Raw genomic sequence first — 17,430 nt, forward strand, 5'->3', positions numbered from 1 at the left:
TGACTCAAATGTTATGCCAGGCATTCCAGGAGGTGGTTGAATCCGGCACATTGGGTCCTATAGACATTAAAGCCATTGTAACAATATTTTTTCAAAAGGATAATGACCCGCTTGAGTGCATGAGTTCCAGGCCCATTTTACTTGTGAATGTGGATGTCGATATACTGGCATAGGTCCTTGCAAATAGGTTCCACAGAGTGATTCCCTCTTTAAAACACACCTTGCTGGATGGATTTGTACCCAGCTGATCAACGAGAATTCATATTAGAATGCTAGCTCATCTCCTCTGGAACTCCAGAAACGCAGAGGTAGAAAAGGTGGGGCCATGTCATTAGACACAAACTCTGTTGCAGGGGCTTATATTTTCAAGGTCAGGAATTATTTTGGACAAGGATTTCATTAAAAAGGGTATGTGCCTAAATAGAGGCCCAATGGCACAAACAATCTATGGAAGACAACTTACCCACACAATATAGATTAAGCAAGGTGTTTGCCAGGGATGCCCGCTCTCACAACTACTCTTCCTCTTGGCTCTTGAATTACTTGCCACAGGTTTCAGATCAGCCCCTCTTATTCAGGGAGTCCCAGAAAGAGCTGGACCAACTAAATCCTTCCTATGGGCGGATGACAACCTAATGACAATGATTGATACCTGGTCCTCTATACCAGCATGACCTTCTTACGAGAGGATTTCTCAGTGTTCTCTGGGTATAAGGTGAATTGGGAGAAGTGTGTGGTGCTGCCAATGTACATAGTAATGACCAGGACCTGTGTTGATGATTTGGAATGAAATGAGACTCAAGAGGGTTGAGATATCTAGGTGTTCTATTGAAGAGAGGCCTGACACACATAGTCAAAGACAACATCAATCCTTTAACAAATAAGATGTGTTCTAACTTTGCTAAAAAAATGTACCTGCAGTTTTAGGCAAGTACGCTCAACCTCATTTTGATTCTGATGCAAAGTAAGCCCAACGTACTACCCTGCTTATGCTATTTACTGTTGGTAGATATTTTAACAGCTCTAGAAGGAACTTGTTCTTCAAATTGACTGATGCCAGAGGAAGCACTATGGTAAGACTACAATCCTAAAAGGCTCTATAATAGTTTCTATCCTACCATTCCTCTTTTTCCATCCTTGGTGGGCATGAATATAGCACTCCAACAGTGGAACCAGTGCTGGTTGAAAAGGGTGAGAGTGATCCACTTCCCTCCTGCAGAATCCAGCACAACCAAGAATAAGCAAGGTTAGTGCGAACAATGTGACACCCTGATTTCCCAGCTATTTCCCAAATCTGCAAGGCAATACTTGTAATCTCTTGTCAATTTAGCATCCCAGAACTGCTGATACCAGCACTACCAGTAATTCTGGGTGGGGAATTATGGCATCAGAACTACTCATACAGATACATTTTTCTTATTTCTTTAACATAGGAAGGAACTCTCTCTGTGTATTTACCCATAAGCCTGTTGTACATGGGCACACTGACCCAAGCTCTCACAAATTGACAACAATATTGCTAAACATCAGTGAATTGGTTAAATTGCTTGATTCCTCCAGCGGACACATCTAGAAGAACCGGAAAAAGACTTAAGTGATCAGTCTGCCATTGATTTATATGTATTTGACTAACATAACATGGTATCCTCATCACGGGATAACATGCAATGCTGCTTCTAAACAGTGTCACTGTGATCTGTGGCAGATGCTATAATAAACCAAGGGATGACACATTAATGACAGAATAGGGGAAGAAAGCACATTTGCTGCACTAACAGGGACAAGAGGGACAAGAGAAAGAACATGGTGTTAACTAAATTACAAGATCCATCGTAGACTTTAGTGCAATGATTTTATGAGAATAATAAACACAGCGGTTGAAACGTTGCTATTTTATTGAACCATGGAATATACTCACTTCTTCACATTTGAAAAATGGTTGACTATTTGAAAATCTGCAACAGTAGGTAATGACATTAACGTATCACACATTGTTCTGTCTTAGACAATATTCTTCAGCATGTGGTAGCCAAAAGGCAAAGGTTTTTGTTGGCTATGCTGTTCGCGACAAAGAATGCATTAACTTGTACCTTCCTTGAGTGTTGACAGTGCTTGACTTGAGCTGGTGGTTGAAGGTGAGGCCCATTGACACTTATATTTTGGCTACAGCATTTATTTTAATTCATCAGACTTTGACTCAGAACAAGACAGCAAGAGAGAGAAATACAAGCCAGAAAGACGGAGGAAGACAAAGACTGAAAAAATGCGACAAAAAAAAGCAGTGTGTAATACTTAATGTATGCTTTGTACTGTTTAGCCTGCATTGGAAACTGGTACTTTGGAGATTCCTTCTCAGAAATCTTATTGTTGTGTTTATTATTGTACTTTGTAGCTTGGCATGTTCTCTATTGCCCTTCATAGTCTCGCGACCTGCCTCGCGCTGTCCCCTGGTCGCGAGCCCTCGACCATGGTTCTATGACCTCCCTTAGTTCTATAGTGGAACCTTTGGGTGGGGGGGTGGTTGGAGGACAGTTAGAGGGCTACTTGCTTGCATATCAGACGCCTTTGGTGTCAGGGCTTTGTACCACATTAAAGTCAGCTTATCTTACCTCCTACTCTTGTGTGGCCTTTACACTTATGATTGGGCGGTTCGAATGTATTGTTATGAGTTGTGGCAAACTGGTGTTTGCAGCAGAGAAGCTCCTGTGAGTCCGTCCTGTGCTACAGTGTAGCTCATTGTGTAGTAATAAAGTTAGTTACCTGCACACTCCTGATGTCTCAAGCTCATTACTGCAAAAATGTTAGCGACGAGCTGAGCTGCACTGTGGGACCTTGCTATCTGTGATGTCATAGTTCTTCGCGAAGTGTTGAGGGACGACGTTTACCAATGGTTAAGTCTTTAGTGCTGGTGCACTGGACAGTGTCTACTTCTTGCACTGGTGCTGTTTCACAGAGGTGAACTACTGGTGAGCCCAAGTGTGAGTGTGTTTTCATCGGCTAATATCTCAGCAATATTTGTTCATAAACACTAGACTGCTACTGGCTTATTCTGTTTCTGCTTGGCCACCATTTTTTGTATCATTCTGTGCACACTCCCTGCAGAGACAGCAGCATTTGCCTCCTTGTGCAAAGCAGCTTCGTCACATTTCCCGGTCTAGTCACCTGTGCAGTCGCCATCTTGGGCATACTCAACGAACGGTTATAGACTATGTCTTAAGCACATAAGGGGTCATTTTAGGAGTCACCGCTGTTTCCCAAGGGTTTTGCCACTGCGTCTGGAGTCCAACTTGAGATTAATTAGGGAACTCATTGGAGCGTGTGTGTTGCATTTTCACTTTATCTGTTTCACAGAAATTAGTGTCTGTAGGTAACCCCTCTACAGTGCCATTGGAACATTCAGAGGCACACGCTTCTTTAACCTGCTCAACCTAATTTGGCGGGAAAGGAGCCCAGGGTGGGGGCATCCCTCTATGTGTGTTAATCCTAGGTTGTAATTATTCCAATATACGATGTGAAATATCCACCCGTCTGATAATAATATTAACTTCTATTATAATCCATGTTTATTGCATCACGAATATTGGAGGAATGTTCCCCTCTTCCCCAAATGTGGGACCTTGATACGTCCTCTCCTATTCCGCCAATGATTCAAACACCTCGTATCGGCAGTACAAGGTGTTTGAATCATTACCGGAATAAGAGAGGACGTATTAAAGTCCCACATTCAGTGTCCAATTTATCTTTACCAAGTCTATGAAACCACAGTATTTTAAAGTGAACACGTGATGTTGCAATACCCACCCACCAGGGTATACCTCAACTAGGGCTGGAGACAGCCTAGAACAATGTCCAACCAAAAAACACCAAAGCACACCAAACAATCGTAGCTATCATCCAATTTTCAATGATCTGTGGTTAAGCCAGCCAAGAATAAAACAAGCACTGGGACCTGATTCAACAATTGTGATGGAGTTTTTTTAAAGGACATTTATGTTGACTGGCTTAACCACAGATCATTGAAAATTGGATGATAGCTACGATCGTTTGGTGTACTTTGGTGTTTTTTGGTTGGGTGCCCTGTCTGTGCCATTGCCTCTTGGCACCCATTCTTGCGCTTCACAGGAGGTGATGACCCCGCTATGCCGTGCTTACATTGGTGCAGAACGTGCTTCTGTGATGCTGCCTTTGCACAAGGCACTTGTGGACTCCCTTAATTCATTGCAGGACCCCCAACCACTCACCCTACCTGCAACTGTGTACATTCAGGAGGATCCGCATTCCTGCCTGCCTGCCACATGCTCACTGGGAATTTAAGCACCACTCCTGGTGCCCACCATGCACTTCCTCCCAGCGGCTACCCGGTTTGGTCAGTAGGCCCTGAACTGACCCCATACATGACCCTGCTCCTGACGTCTCTCCCCAGATACTGTGCGTTGAGACCCCAAACAAAATTGCCCTACTTTTGATAAAGCTAAACAACCAGGAACTTCAGAGGCCATGCAGGAACAGGGGGCTGTGGGGGATGTGGAGGCCGAGCACTTAACCAATATGGATGCCTTAATGGTGACACTCACGGTGGGCTTTCAGGCCATTGACAGATGGTTGGATGCCATTGCTGGATGCCTTGATACAATAGAGGAGCGACTGTACAGGCATGACGCGCACCTTGAGGTAGCTGAAAAACATGTGTTGAGCCTTGAGGATGGGACCACCAAGAGCACAAAATGCCTGGAGAGATTGTAACGTCTAGTGAAGTCAGTGGCCATCATTAATGAATACTTTGAGGTGCAGAGTCAACTCAACAACATTTGCATTCTGGGGGTAGAGGAGTCCACCATTACTGGACACCTGGACTGATTCATCAATTGCTTGCTGCTGGATTTGTTGGGCAAGTCAAACGTTACTTCCGCATTTGTGGTGGGGTTATCTCATCATCCCTTGGGCCTTCGCCCTGCATCTGGCAGCCCCCGCACCAGACCAATAATGGCCAGACTGCTCAATTTCCGGGACCGAGACATGGCCTTCAAGTTGGCCTGGGAACACGGTCCCTGCAGTGGCAGAGCTCAAGGCTCTCTTTATTTCAGAATTTCACTATGGCTGTGCAGGAGGCCCGCCGCAAGTTCACGGACGTCAAGTCTTATCTCCAGAGGCTGGGACTCTGCTACGGCATGCTCTACCCTGCCTGCCTTTGAGTGGATATGGATAAGAAGTAATACTTCTTTGATACCCCAGCAGCAGCCCAAGACTTTTGCAAGCAGCATGCTCAGGATCACACCCAATTGTGACAATCCTTTCCTGAATGCTCCCCCCGGATCTACAAGTCAGGGCGGACCGGTTCCCCATGGGCTGATCTGCGTGGCCCTGATGGGAGACTTTGTCCCCTTTCACCACACTGGAGATCCACGCTCTGATCACCTGTCCCTCTGCTATTCACCAAGGCGGTGACCCACAGTGTCTGTCTCACACAAGCTAACATTGGCCCATTACACTTGCTCCACTGCTGGTTTGCCACCCCCAGAAGTATACACTATTTTGACCATTGTATTTGTTCTTATTTTTTGTTTTGTGAGAGCATGTTTCTTGGGATTCGCTGGGTTCGTTTTTTCCTGGTGTGGGTGGGGGAGGAGGGGTATAACCTCTAGCGTTTTTATGTTGTTCGTATTTGTTATCTCTCTACAACTTACAATCACTCCTTCCACCACACATACTCATAGCCACATAGCTTTCCTTCCACTTTCTGATGGTGCAGCCCTGTGGTCCTAAGATACAGGCAGTGAAGTTACCGTTCCTGTCTTGGAACATTAGGGGCCTCAACAACCCTTGCAAGGGCAAACAGGATTTCAGTGCCTATCTCTCCATGCACTAAGGATCGCCTTTTTCCAGGAGACACATCTTCCAACAAGAAAACCTCACACATTTGCATACACATGGGTCCACAACAGCTTTTATTCCTGCTACAGCACAAATTCACGGGGTGCCTGTATCCTTGTTCATAAGAATTTTCCATTTCACCCCACTGCTTATGAATGAGGAGGGTAGGTGCACGCTGGTAATCAGGACACTGGTGTGGCACCTGGTGCTACTCGCTAACATTTATGCCCCTAATATTGACTCCCCTCAGTTCTTTCACACATAGCCCACACACTCTCGGACCACTCGCCGGTCTGTGCTACCCTGCATATCTCGTTGGGCGGTGAACTGGAAAGACATTTGTGCTTCTCTGCCCTGGTGCTACAAGATGTGCATTTTCACTCCAAATTGCACACGGATGTAGTGGAAGATTTCTAACTTCATGTATGCTTGGTCAATACACAGGCCACCTTGTGGGATGCCTTTAAGGCTTTTTATAGGGGCATATGTTTTTCTAAGCACATATGGGTGCTACACAATATGCACAAGGACCTTACCCGCTTGGAACAGGAGCTGGTGGAACTTGATGCCACGGATGCCCGATACCAGGGTGATCCATGCACACACAGACACACTACCTGCTGGCTGAATATCGGGACATGGCTGAACACGAGGTCCTATTTCTTGGGAAATATGCTAGGACTCATGGGTATGGTGAGGGGGAGCGAACGAGATGCACACGAGCCACATGTTGCACGGCGGGCCCAGGTCAGGTAGTCCTCTAGTGCGCATGCAAATAACACTCAAGAGACAGTGGTTAACTCTCGGCCGGAAGACCCCGAGCGGTCTTCAGCCCATTTATTTATGTCCTTGAGACGAGCCCGCCTGAGGGGTGCGTGAATGCGTGGGTGCAGTGCAATATTGTTGTAGAGAGTCCGGGTGGCTCTCCATGGCTCTCTACATCCCTCCTTTCTTTTAGTTCTAGATCATTAACTTCTCTTGGTTCAGGGTGAGGCACACACAAAGTCTCTTAGCCGTTGACTCTGCCCCGGATTCGGCCGGAGGCCATACTTCTGGCTCCGGACACAGGGAGATGTTGTAACCCCAGCCGGGGTTCCCTCAGTTGGCTCGGTAGTGGCACCTTGGCCGGTCAAACGGGCACTACCATCAGCCATCTTGTCTCGGCGACTCCGGCAAGGCATTCCTCACCATCGGCGATCCAGGGGGATAGGTTTGGCAAAGAGTCCTGATATTCAGAGACCTCAGGGTTTACTTCTGCCTCCGTTGTTTTCTTAAAGCTGGACACGTTCCTGGTGACAGATTGTTGTCCCTGCCTAGCGGTCACCATGGTCCCTTGGACACTCACAACAACCTATGCCTCCGGCTCGTAGGGCGTCTGAAACTTCCACTCGGGGTGTCGGTCTTTGATCACCACCCAGTCTCCCATTATGAGCTGCGGTTCCTGAGTTCTACGGGCCTCGCTTGCTTTCCCGTTCGGTGTCTCCCTCCTCGACTGGATGGCAGCATCATCCCGCTCCGCGGGCATCCACGTCGGGTCAGCCGGGATACTGTCTTGTGGTGCTCCCTTGAACAGGAGATGAGCCAGAGCACACTTAGTGGTGCTATGAGGAGTCTGATGGTACGCACAAAGGAACTGGTCGAGGGCCACTTCGGGATCTTCCCCATTGTCCACTGCAATGCGCAATGCATGGTTGATCGTCCTCATCAACCTTTCCACTTCCCCGTTCACTTGGGCCCATAGCAGGGTGATCTTCCTGTGTCGCACCGCTAGGCTCTCAAGATAATCCTAGAACTCCTGCCCCTGGAAGGGGGGTCCGTTGTCGGACTTGACTTCTTCTGGCAGCCCCATCATTGCAAAGGCTTGATCCAGGACTCACTTCACTTGTGGGAAGGCTGTTGACGCTATGACTTCGACGCTGGGAAACTTCGAGAATGAGTCAACCATGACCAGCATGTGACGACCATCCGGGAAGCTCCCAAAGTCCACACTGAGTGATGCTCCAGGGACCACAATAGTGAGGACTATCCCTTGGCTACTGTGAAAGTGTAATCCCTGCTGGGTGGTGTTAATGAGGGTTAACAGTGATTTGTAGCAGATTGAGGGCAGGCTTGTGTACTTGAGGGACCCTTTAGTTGACCGGCCACATGATGTCCTCTTTGGTGTTCCTCGTTGGGGCCTGGAGCTGCCGGTGGGGCAGGGTTTTTTTGGGGAGGGTAGGGGGTGTAGTGTAGCATTTTAGAATCAAAGTGTAATTTACCGATTCATGTCCTTATACAGGTATAAATCACATTGCCCTTACATAGACATAGAAATCATACCCATATTCAGACATAACCCATCCAGTCCAAATACAGGCATGGCTACTTCCACTAGTTCAAAAAAAGTTTTCAAAGAACTACGATTCCCTTGGGGTTCTTTGATGACGTTATTATGTCCGACTTTACGTCAAACTAGGTATAAATATGCCTACACGTGCCCTAGCAAACGCACGGTGGTTCAGAGCAGCTCGACTATCTACTTGCCCGACGCAGCTTGCTACAGCAAGTGCCGAAGGAAGCCGACCCTCCAGCTGACGCACTGACAGAGAGGCTGCCTTTCTCTCGCTGAGAATCCAGCTCTGGTGTTTCCATGCTCTCCTCCCGGGGTGTTGGGAAATCGAGTCCAGAGACAGAGATACCAGACCGCCTTCATTGTGAAACAAAGGTACTGAGCTGATTAGACCCTAAGAGAAATCTTGGTAGATTCTTGGCAAACCTATGCTACACCTCACTTACTTCTTCCCTCGTAATAGACTTAGGTTAGGTACATTGGGGTAGGCATATTTTAGAAGCACCAGTTGAGTACTTTTTAGCCTTTGTTATTTATGTATGTATTTATCTATGGTCTAAGAACCATACAATGCTTTTACAGTATTATTTTATAATACTCATCTTACTGTACGCATTATACTTTGCAACCAGTATTACGATTGTAGTAGTTCATTTTACCTGTCTGAGAAAGAAGACTGTTCAATAAACCTTTTTATTGAAAACGCCCGTCTTTCTATTTCTCTGCACCTCTGATGAAATGAAGCATGCACGATTGACTGAGTAAAATATCTATCTATTGTTTCCACGACTCCGAAGATCAGTTTTATTCTTGGGGAAAGAAAGTTGCCATGTTTATGCAGTTGTCAGAAACGAATCCCTTCTTGTGTATTCGAGAAAGTTTCTAGTGACCTCTGAGCGAGCTGGCACTCACAATTAAGTCTAATATATTCTATAGAGCCCTAGTCGACCTAAGTCCTACGTCAATCTATAGGATATATTATTCCAATGCGCAGAGCCTGTTTGGAACATAGGAACTACACTACAGGGGGACAATTTGGTATTGCTAATATACGTCAATTACTCATGATGCGATGCTTTGTACAACCTTTGATTCTGGGCAAGTCAATGGGTTTGAAAGGGAGGGGAAGGGAAAATTGTGTTTCATGGATGTCGCTCTTGGATTGCTCGGCTGAGTAGTGTTCCCCTATGTTTAGTCTGTTGTTTGGGTATACAGGTACTCTGCAATTTTAGGGGGTTGGCAGTTTTAAGTCCACGTTGAGGGAGGCAGGGACGGGGGTATTTCTGAGTAGTATTTGGGGTTTTGTAGTGATGTTTTTATTTTGTTTTTTGTGTGGTCCTTTTCAAGTGGTCGTCTTTAGCAATTTCAATTATGTGGATGTCTTTCTAGTTGGGTGTATAATTACCATAAGTGCATATGACTGTTTTGTTTCCAATTACATATTGTTAATGAGAAGGTTCTTATAGGAATGCATCTCCGCTATGTCAGTAATACTTTTCTTCTGTGATAGGGGCCAGGAGCCCCGCCTTATGCTTTAAAAGATGAGCGTTGGTGAATGTATGGGTTCTTCGCTGGGCTGTCTCAAACTTCTCTCCTGGAATGTCAATGGTCTTGGTGATCCAATAAAGAGGGGTGTAGTGTTACAGTACCTTAAACGCCAGGCGCCCAACCTGGTACTTCTTCAAGAAACTCATATCCACGGTCCCTTTTACTGTGAACTCAATACATGGGGGTATCAACTCATAGCCCATGCAGGCTATACTTGTGGTACTAGAGGAGTTGGCATCCTTGTACACAGCTCCTTTCCTTTTCAGGTTCAGAAAGTAGTACGTGACCCCTTGGGTTGATTTGTTTCGGGCTCTGGAAAGTGGGAGGGTAGATTGCTTAATGTCTCATCCTTGTATATATCCCTCCACAATTGCATGCTACCACCTTAAACAACATGGGTACACACCTGTTGAATTTGCCTGAAAGAGACATGCTATTGGTGGGTGACTGCAATGCAGCTTTGGATGGGACACTGAAGCGCTTGCCCCTAGATCAGGTGAAACCTCTGGTATGATTTTTTGAGGGCGCTCGGTATCATAATCCTAGCGAGAAGCAATATACCTTTCATTCTGGTGTGCACGCTAGTCTGTCACGTATCGATTATCTCTTTTGTAAGGCCTCTCAGGGCCCCATGTTGGGGCAAGCCAAAAAACAAAAACAGGAGAAAACTTGTTAACCCAGTTGAGACCCGGGTAAATATGCTTAAAAAAATGACAATGTCTCAACCGGTAATCATTAAATTAGGCAAGTACATTAGAGAAAATAAAGAAAAATATGGGTGACCACAAAAATGAGAAAAATTGTCTGTTTTTAGAGGAAGTAGTTATATCAGCACTACATTACATTATATGCAGATGTAACCCAAATGCTTGTGTGCACATATGTGCTCATGGAAAAGGTGAAACGGCGCAGGTGACAAGTGACACATGACAAAGGCTAGGTAACAGCAAAAAACGGCACAAGAAACAAATTAGTTGATGGTTAAGAAAACAGTCAGAAAGGAATTCATGAAATTATTCAGCTGTTTAAAGAAACCACAATAACACCGATGGATGTGTTGAAAGGTCAATGGCGTTTCAACCTGTACAATTTCAAATCATCATCAGCACCCGGGTACCTGAATACGATGAGTGCTGTGATGGCTGCGGGGTGACCTGGGATTAGAATGAATCAGGTCTAGGGAAAGGCATCCTGAACAGGTTGCATGGGACACGTGGGATGCTTATAAACCATGAAGGTTGTGTGTTGATTGAATGGCAGGCAATCAGCGTAGTCGTGGAGGGACAGACCGAATCAAGTCTGAAAAGTGCGGCGAGGTAATCGACCAAGGCTCTGGCTGGTTAGGAACAATTACACTCTGTGTCTGTGGGAGTTCAAGATAATACTGCGTGTTGACGGAAGTAAATCCAGGTTTCAGGTAACCAGCATAAGTCTGGACCCGAGGGGCGAATGAATTTAGCTGTGGGCCGTGTTCACGGTCGCAATATGAAGGCGTGACAAAGGCAATCCCATCTGTGCCTGTCCACGACCCGACTGCGACCAGCGCCAGGGATGCTGGTCACTCCAACCCCCCACCCCAGCACTCTACACGCACAAAGCCTTGGACACAATAACTGCCAGCTCTCTATGCTGAGCAACACTTAAAGCCCAATCTCCTGCGGACACTGCCGCCACACTTCACCCACATTGGGACCCCAGCAGTAGCCTCCAGCCCATCCGGGCGCCAGTGCACACAAACCACTAGACTGCATCCTCCTCAAAGTACGCTCCCTGTGTAGACACGCCGTAGAAATCCGGGACCTCCTCAACACCCAGACATCCGATGTTGCCTTTCTCAGAGAGAACTGCACCAACACCAGCTCCTCACTGGACATTGTAACCGCTATCCCCGACGGATACAAGAACCTGAGGAAAGACTGCACCAACCATCCAGGAGGAGGCCTCGCCATCATCCAGAAAAGCTCCCTCCGACTGACAATCAGCAACTCGGATGACACCACGCCGCCCATGGAACACATCCACTTCCAGATCCAGCCCAACTTCAGAACGACGCTCCATGGAACACTCACCTACAGACCGCCTGGACACCGCACCCCCTTCACTAATGTCATTGCCAACCACATCGCACCCTACGCCCTCACCTACATGGACTGCATACTACTTGGAGACCTGAACTTCTACCTAGAAAACCACAGCAATCCCACACCCACCACACTCCTGGAGAACCTCACCAACATAGGACTGAAACAACTTGTCTTGACCCCCACTTACACAGCAGAACACAAACTCGACCCCATCTTCAATGGAAAAAATAACTTCAGCCACACCACGGAACTGCTCTGGAACGACCACCACTGCATCCATTTCTCCTTTAGGAAATCCACTGCAGCCAAGGCAACGTGCCGCCTCCCACACAGAAGCTGGAACAAAGTCTCTGAAGAACTCCTCACCTCTGCCCTCACCTGCATTCCACCCCCTACTACTACAGACGCCAACACAGCAGCAAGCAACCTCCAGCAATGGATCACCAACTGCGCCAACACTCTCGCCCCCATTCAGAACACCACAAGAAGACACAACAAGAAAGCCAACTGGTTCACCACATAACTCAGAGAATCCAAGAGCACCTGCTGATGACTGGAGAAGACATGGAGAAGACATGGAGAAACAGCAAAACCCCTGTAGCACTCGCCGTCTACAAAACAGCCATCATAGATCACCACCAACTCATCAAATCAAAAAAGAAAAACTTCCTCCAAGACTGAATCCCTGCCAACGCCACAACTTCAAGGAACTCTTTGTCATCATACAGGAATAGGCCAAAGCCAACAGTGAAACAACTGACAGCCCTCCTCCCTTCCAAGACCTCTGCCACAAAATCAGCTCCGTTTTCCACCTCAAGATTAAGGCGCTGTACAACAACTTGGACAATCAAGACCATGTCACCACATCAACCCCCACCCCAACAGCGCCACCTAACATACCCTTCTCACCTGGAACCCTCTCACCACAGAGGACACCTTAAAGGCAATGAAGAGCATCCACTCTGGGACACCTTCTGACCCCTGTCCGCTGCACATCTTCCACAGGCCCGCCACTGCCATTGCACCCGAGCTATGCCAAACTATCAACTGCTCCCTCGACACAGCCACATTCCTCGACAAATGGAAGCATGCTGAAGTCAACCCCCTCCTAAAGAAGTCCTCTGCAGACCTGTCAGACCTCAAGAATATGAGGCCCATCTCACTGCTTCCTTTTGCCTTCAAGGTCATGGGAAAGGCCATCAATGCCCAGCTAGCAAGTATATAGAAACCCAAAGCATCCTAGACACCTCTTAGTCCGGATTCTGCAGCAACCACAACACTGAGACCGCCCTTCTTGCTGCCACCAACAACATCTGTGCCCTCCTTGAACAAGACCACATAGCAGCCCTCACCCTCCTGGACCTATCATCAGCCTTCAACACCGTCTCCCACCGCACACTAGCCACCTTACTCCAAGACCAAGGTATCCAAGGAAAGGCCTTAGACTGGATACGTTCTTTCCTATCAGGCAGAGCAGAGAGAGTCAGACACCTGCCCTTCCTGTAAGAACCAACAGAGATCAGATACGGAGTACCATAAGGATCCTCCCTGAGCACCACACTTTTCAAAGTCTACTTTTCCCCCTTTCAATCATCGGCAGAAATCACGGTCTCATCATTGTCTCATATGCCAATGACACTCAGCTCATCCTCTCCCTTGCCAAGGAACCCGGCACAACTTCCAAGAATGGATGAAAGTTGTCACAACAACTTATCTGGATGTGTAACAACTGCCTGAAGCTCAACTCCAGGAAAACAGAAGGCCTCATCCTTGGCTCCACCGCATGGGACAACCCATGGTTGTCCCCTGCCCTCAGACACTCACACCCCCCCCCCCCCACTGGACCAGGCACGCAACCTCAGCATCATACTCGACTCTTCACTTACAAACCGCCGGATCAACACTGTATCCTCCACATGCTCCCACGCCCTCGGCATACTTCACAAGACATTCAAGTGGAGACCCCCGAGTCCAGGAAAACTGTCACCCATGCACTTATTACCAGTAATGCCATTAATGTAAATGGTGGACACTGGTGGAATCTATCAAAAATTGTGACGGCAGCAATGAGGGTGTCAACGGTTGTGAGTATGTTCATCATAATACATTGGTCCCTACTGACATTCTTGATCATGTACAGGATGGTGAACAACCAAGGTAAGATTTTCTGGAAAATGCCAGGACGCGATCAGACAAAGAAATTCTAGAATCATAGTTAGGCCTAGCAGGTTTCGTACATGAAGGTATTTCTGTGTTTTATCTATTGATGTGTTGTTATGGTGTGTGGTCCTTCTTCTTTTTCCCAAGTACAGTGTTTTGTGTTTGGTTTTTGTTGTTGTTGGGAAAACGGAAGATGTGTAATACTTAATATGTGCTATTTACTGTTCAGCCTGCATTGGAATCTAGTGTTCTGGAGATTCCAGCTCATGAATCTTCATTGCCAGGGGTTAAGAATGTATTGTTATGAGTTGTGGCAGTTGAATTGGTGTTGGCAGTGGAGGAGCTCCTGTGCGTCCATCCTCCGTTACCCTGCAGCTCATTGTGTAGTAATAACGTTGCATGCACACTCCTGATGCATCAAGCTCATTACTACACAGTGTTAAAAGCAGAAACCTGCAAGAGTGAGATAAAGGGCAGGGGTGTGTCACCGGTGGATTAACGAGGCATGAGGTGGAATCAAGACTACGCAGCCTTTGTATTTGGCATTTCGACAATCAATAGTGCTGGCTATATGCTTCTGAGCAAAACTTTGGGCCCTGGCACTTATTCTTTTGCAAATTAAGTACATAGGGCCTCATTATGATGGCGGTTGGACTTTCGTCAGACCACCATCCTTTCGTAAATTTGACCACTTGGCTGGCTGTCAGTGGTCACAATGTCTATATTTTGGAATGTGGTGGGTGCTGTGGGCTGCAGCACATGCCGCAATACAAAAAATAAACATTACACATATCCCTGCACTACGTGGCAGGCACCATGTGGTGCCTGCCAGAGGGTACATGGATATGTAGGAAGGCCCCCAAAACCCAAAGCTGAGGGCCAGGGGTCAAGGGGGTCCCACTATGGGCCCCCAATGTCCCTTTCCGCCAGCCTTTTCATGACTGGTAAACTGCCATGAAACTGCCCGCAGGTAGGGACATCATAATTCCTATGGTTGTACCTGGCAGGCACCGCCATTCTTGTAGGGATTGAACTTCCCTCCGACAGTCTGATGGGCTCCTTGAGCCCGACAGATCCATGGCAGTTGGTCTCGCCGACTGCCATCCATTCGACCGCCATTCTAATGTGGCAGGTGGGAATCTTCATTATGATTCTGGTGGGTTCGCCACCGACGGGCTGTCGGTGGCAGTCCCACCGTCATCGTAATCAGGGCATAAGTGTTGAGATGTGCTTACTACTCACCCTTTCAAAGCATACATATTAGTGAACATGAACACTCTCTGAATAAAAGTGCCATAGTTTGGGTAAAAAAGATGCAGTGTCTGCAGTCAGTATCTGCACCTCACTGCTCTCGACTTGCGGTTGGTTTATATGCAGCTGAGTTTTGTGTTCCTGGATTTTTGTCCCAGCATTTACAGAGACGGCCTTTGTAATGCAAAAATCAAAGGCGGCATAACGAAACATATGAAAAAATACTTCTTTTTGTTCTTAAGTTAACTTATGAATATTAAAGGTTAATAAAGCAGATTTAGGTACTCAATCTTATTTCAAAGGAAGGGATCACATGAGGCATGGCACTACACAGGTATTGTAACAATTGTGGGATGAACTCTCCACAAACCTGTTCTGTTCAAAGCATGTAGTGCGTGGCTTTTGTGTTGTATTGGGGCATTTATATTAGTATCCACGCCTCAATAACAGCAAGTTTCATAAGGTATTTTGATATCAACTTTAACTTGCTCTGTGCTCAACCTCCCCATTGCGTCCATCTGCCATTTTCTGATGCTGGGGATGATTTCCAGAAAACCTCAGGTGGTTGCACAAGATGTTTCCTGTTTTGATTCCTCATGGTGGAAGCAAAGCAAAATCACTTCCGCTTCAGTCCTCAAGCAGCTTCCCTTCCATCTGTGATGTCAGTGGGACGAGTCGAGGACTCCCATTGACCTGGTATTGATCCGTTCCTCTGGCAGGTACTAATCCCAGCCACACAAATGGGGCAGTGTTGTTTTTTATCACGAAAAATAAAGTAATGCTGGTTGGTAGGAATTTTGTGGATTCTTGCTGATTCCGGAAGTTTCCTCACAGAAATAAAAAAGTAAAATGTGAGATTTTATGCAATGTTTGAGGAATGCAGTGCATAGTGGGTAAGAAAATATTGTTGGTTTCAGGAAAGGCACACCACCCAAAAATCACCTGGGTGTCTTGTTTTAAAAAATGCCTGAGTTTAGTAGGTTTTTCAAGGATGACGGCCAACCGCAGCCCCAAATACTGCAGCTACCCATATTGCTGATCTCAGCACAAAGCACTGTAGGGCCTTTTTTGTTGTGGTCTCTTGACCCACCCAAACAAGTGGTGTACTGGTTTTTATTTCCGGGAGACCTGTGGGAACGCTGGGTGGTAGGAAATTTGTGGATACGCCACATATTTCAAAAAAACTTAGGAAACTGTGTTTTTAGCCGAAGTTTGAATATTGCAGTGATTTAAGGTAGGAAAATCTCATGAGATCAATGCAAGTCAGAATGCTCTGGCCTCACCTGTAAATTAAAACGTTCAGGTTTGGAAGGTTCCCTTGGTGGCAGAGGATACAAACCACAAATTCCACAGGTACTAATTTTGTAAAAAACAGGATTGTTTTCTGTGGAAACATTCAATATGCCCTGTTTCGTTTTGCACCCTTTCCTGTTACTCGCAGTCAGCCCACCCACACAAAGGAAGTACCATTTTTATCGGGAGATGTGGGGGAGTGCTGGCTGGTAGAAAATGTGGGGCTCCTCACAGAATTTAGAACTTCTCCTCACCTAAATATAAGGAACATATTTGATTTTAGGCAAAGTGTGAGGTTTGCAAGGCTTCTGTGTACAAAACCCTCATTAGAACCGCACATGGACACCCACAGATGTTTGGTTTCCGTAAATGTAAGAATGAAGACACTTCACAAAATGCCATAGGAATTCCCTGCTAGTATGAGTCCCCACAAATTTAGCAATGTTCAAATAATCACTGCTCCTACGTTCAGAATCTGGTGATATTTCAGAAATAGATAGATTTCCTTCTGACCCATTTTAAATTGTTCATAGTTTACCATATGAATTATTCTATGCCCGGTACAAAGTAAAAAGCCATTGTAAGGTGCAGCACAGTTGTTGGCTCTGAGTACCTTGGGTTCTTGGAGAACTTACAAATCCTATATATCCCCACACCCAAATGGGTCAGCAGACATAACAGTATATTGCTTTTGTAAATCAGAAACATGACAAGACGTTACAGAGAAAAACACTGTCACAAATGGCTGTTTTATTCCTACACATTTGCAGTCTTTATTTTAATAGTTAGGGCCTAACTTACAATGAATTGTCGTAGGATAGTACTGCAAGTCCTTTTGCTACGCTACTCTACGCCAATTCTAATGGGCAGGAATGCACAGTACTCACAAGATAC

General features: G+C 46.4%; 1 protein-coding gene across 1 annotated transcript in view; it reads right to left on the reverse strand.

The window, feature by feature from the left end:
* LOC147724398 (uncharacterized) overlaps positions 1-7,198 on the reverse strand; it is a 78,778-nt gene extending 71,580 nt beyond the window's left edge. The window contains exon 1 of the mRNA XM_086918035.1: positions 7,060-7,198. Within this exon, the coding sequence (XP_086774161.1) occupies positions 7,060-7,198 (139 nt within the window). The remainder of the gene's footprint in view (positions 1-7,059) is intronic.
* Positions 7,199-17,430: the final 10,232 nt, after the last annotated feature.

The sequence above is a fragment of the Lissotriton vulgaris genome, chromosome 4_1 (assembly GCF_964263255.1).
Source record: "Lissotriton vulgaris chromosome 4_1, aLisVul1.2, whole genome shotgun sequence".
Taxonomy (NCBI): domain Eukaryota; kingdom Metazoa; phylum Chordata; class Amphibia; order Caudata; family Salamandridae; genus Lissotriton; species Lissotriton vulgaris.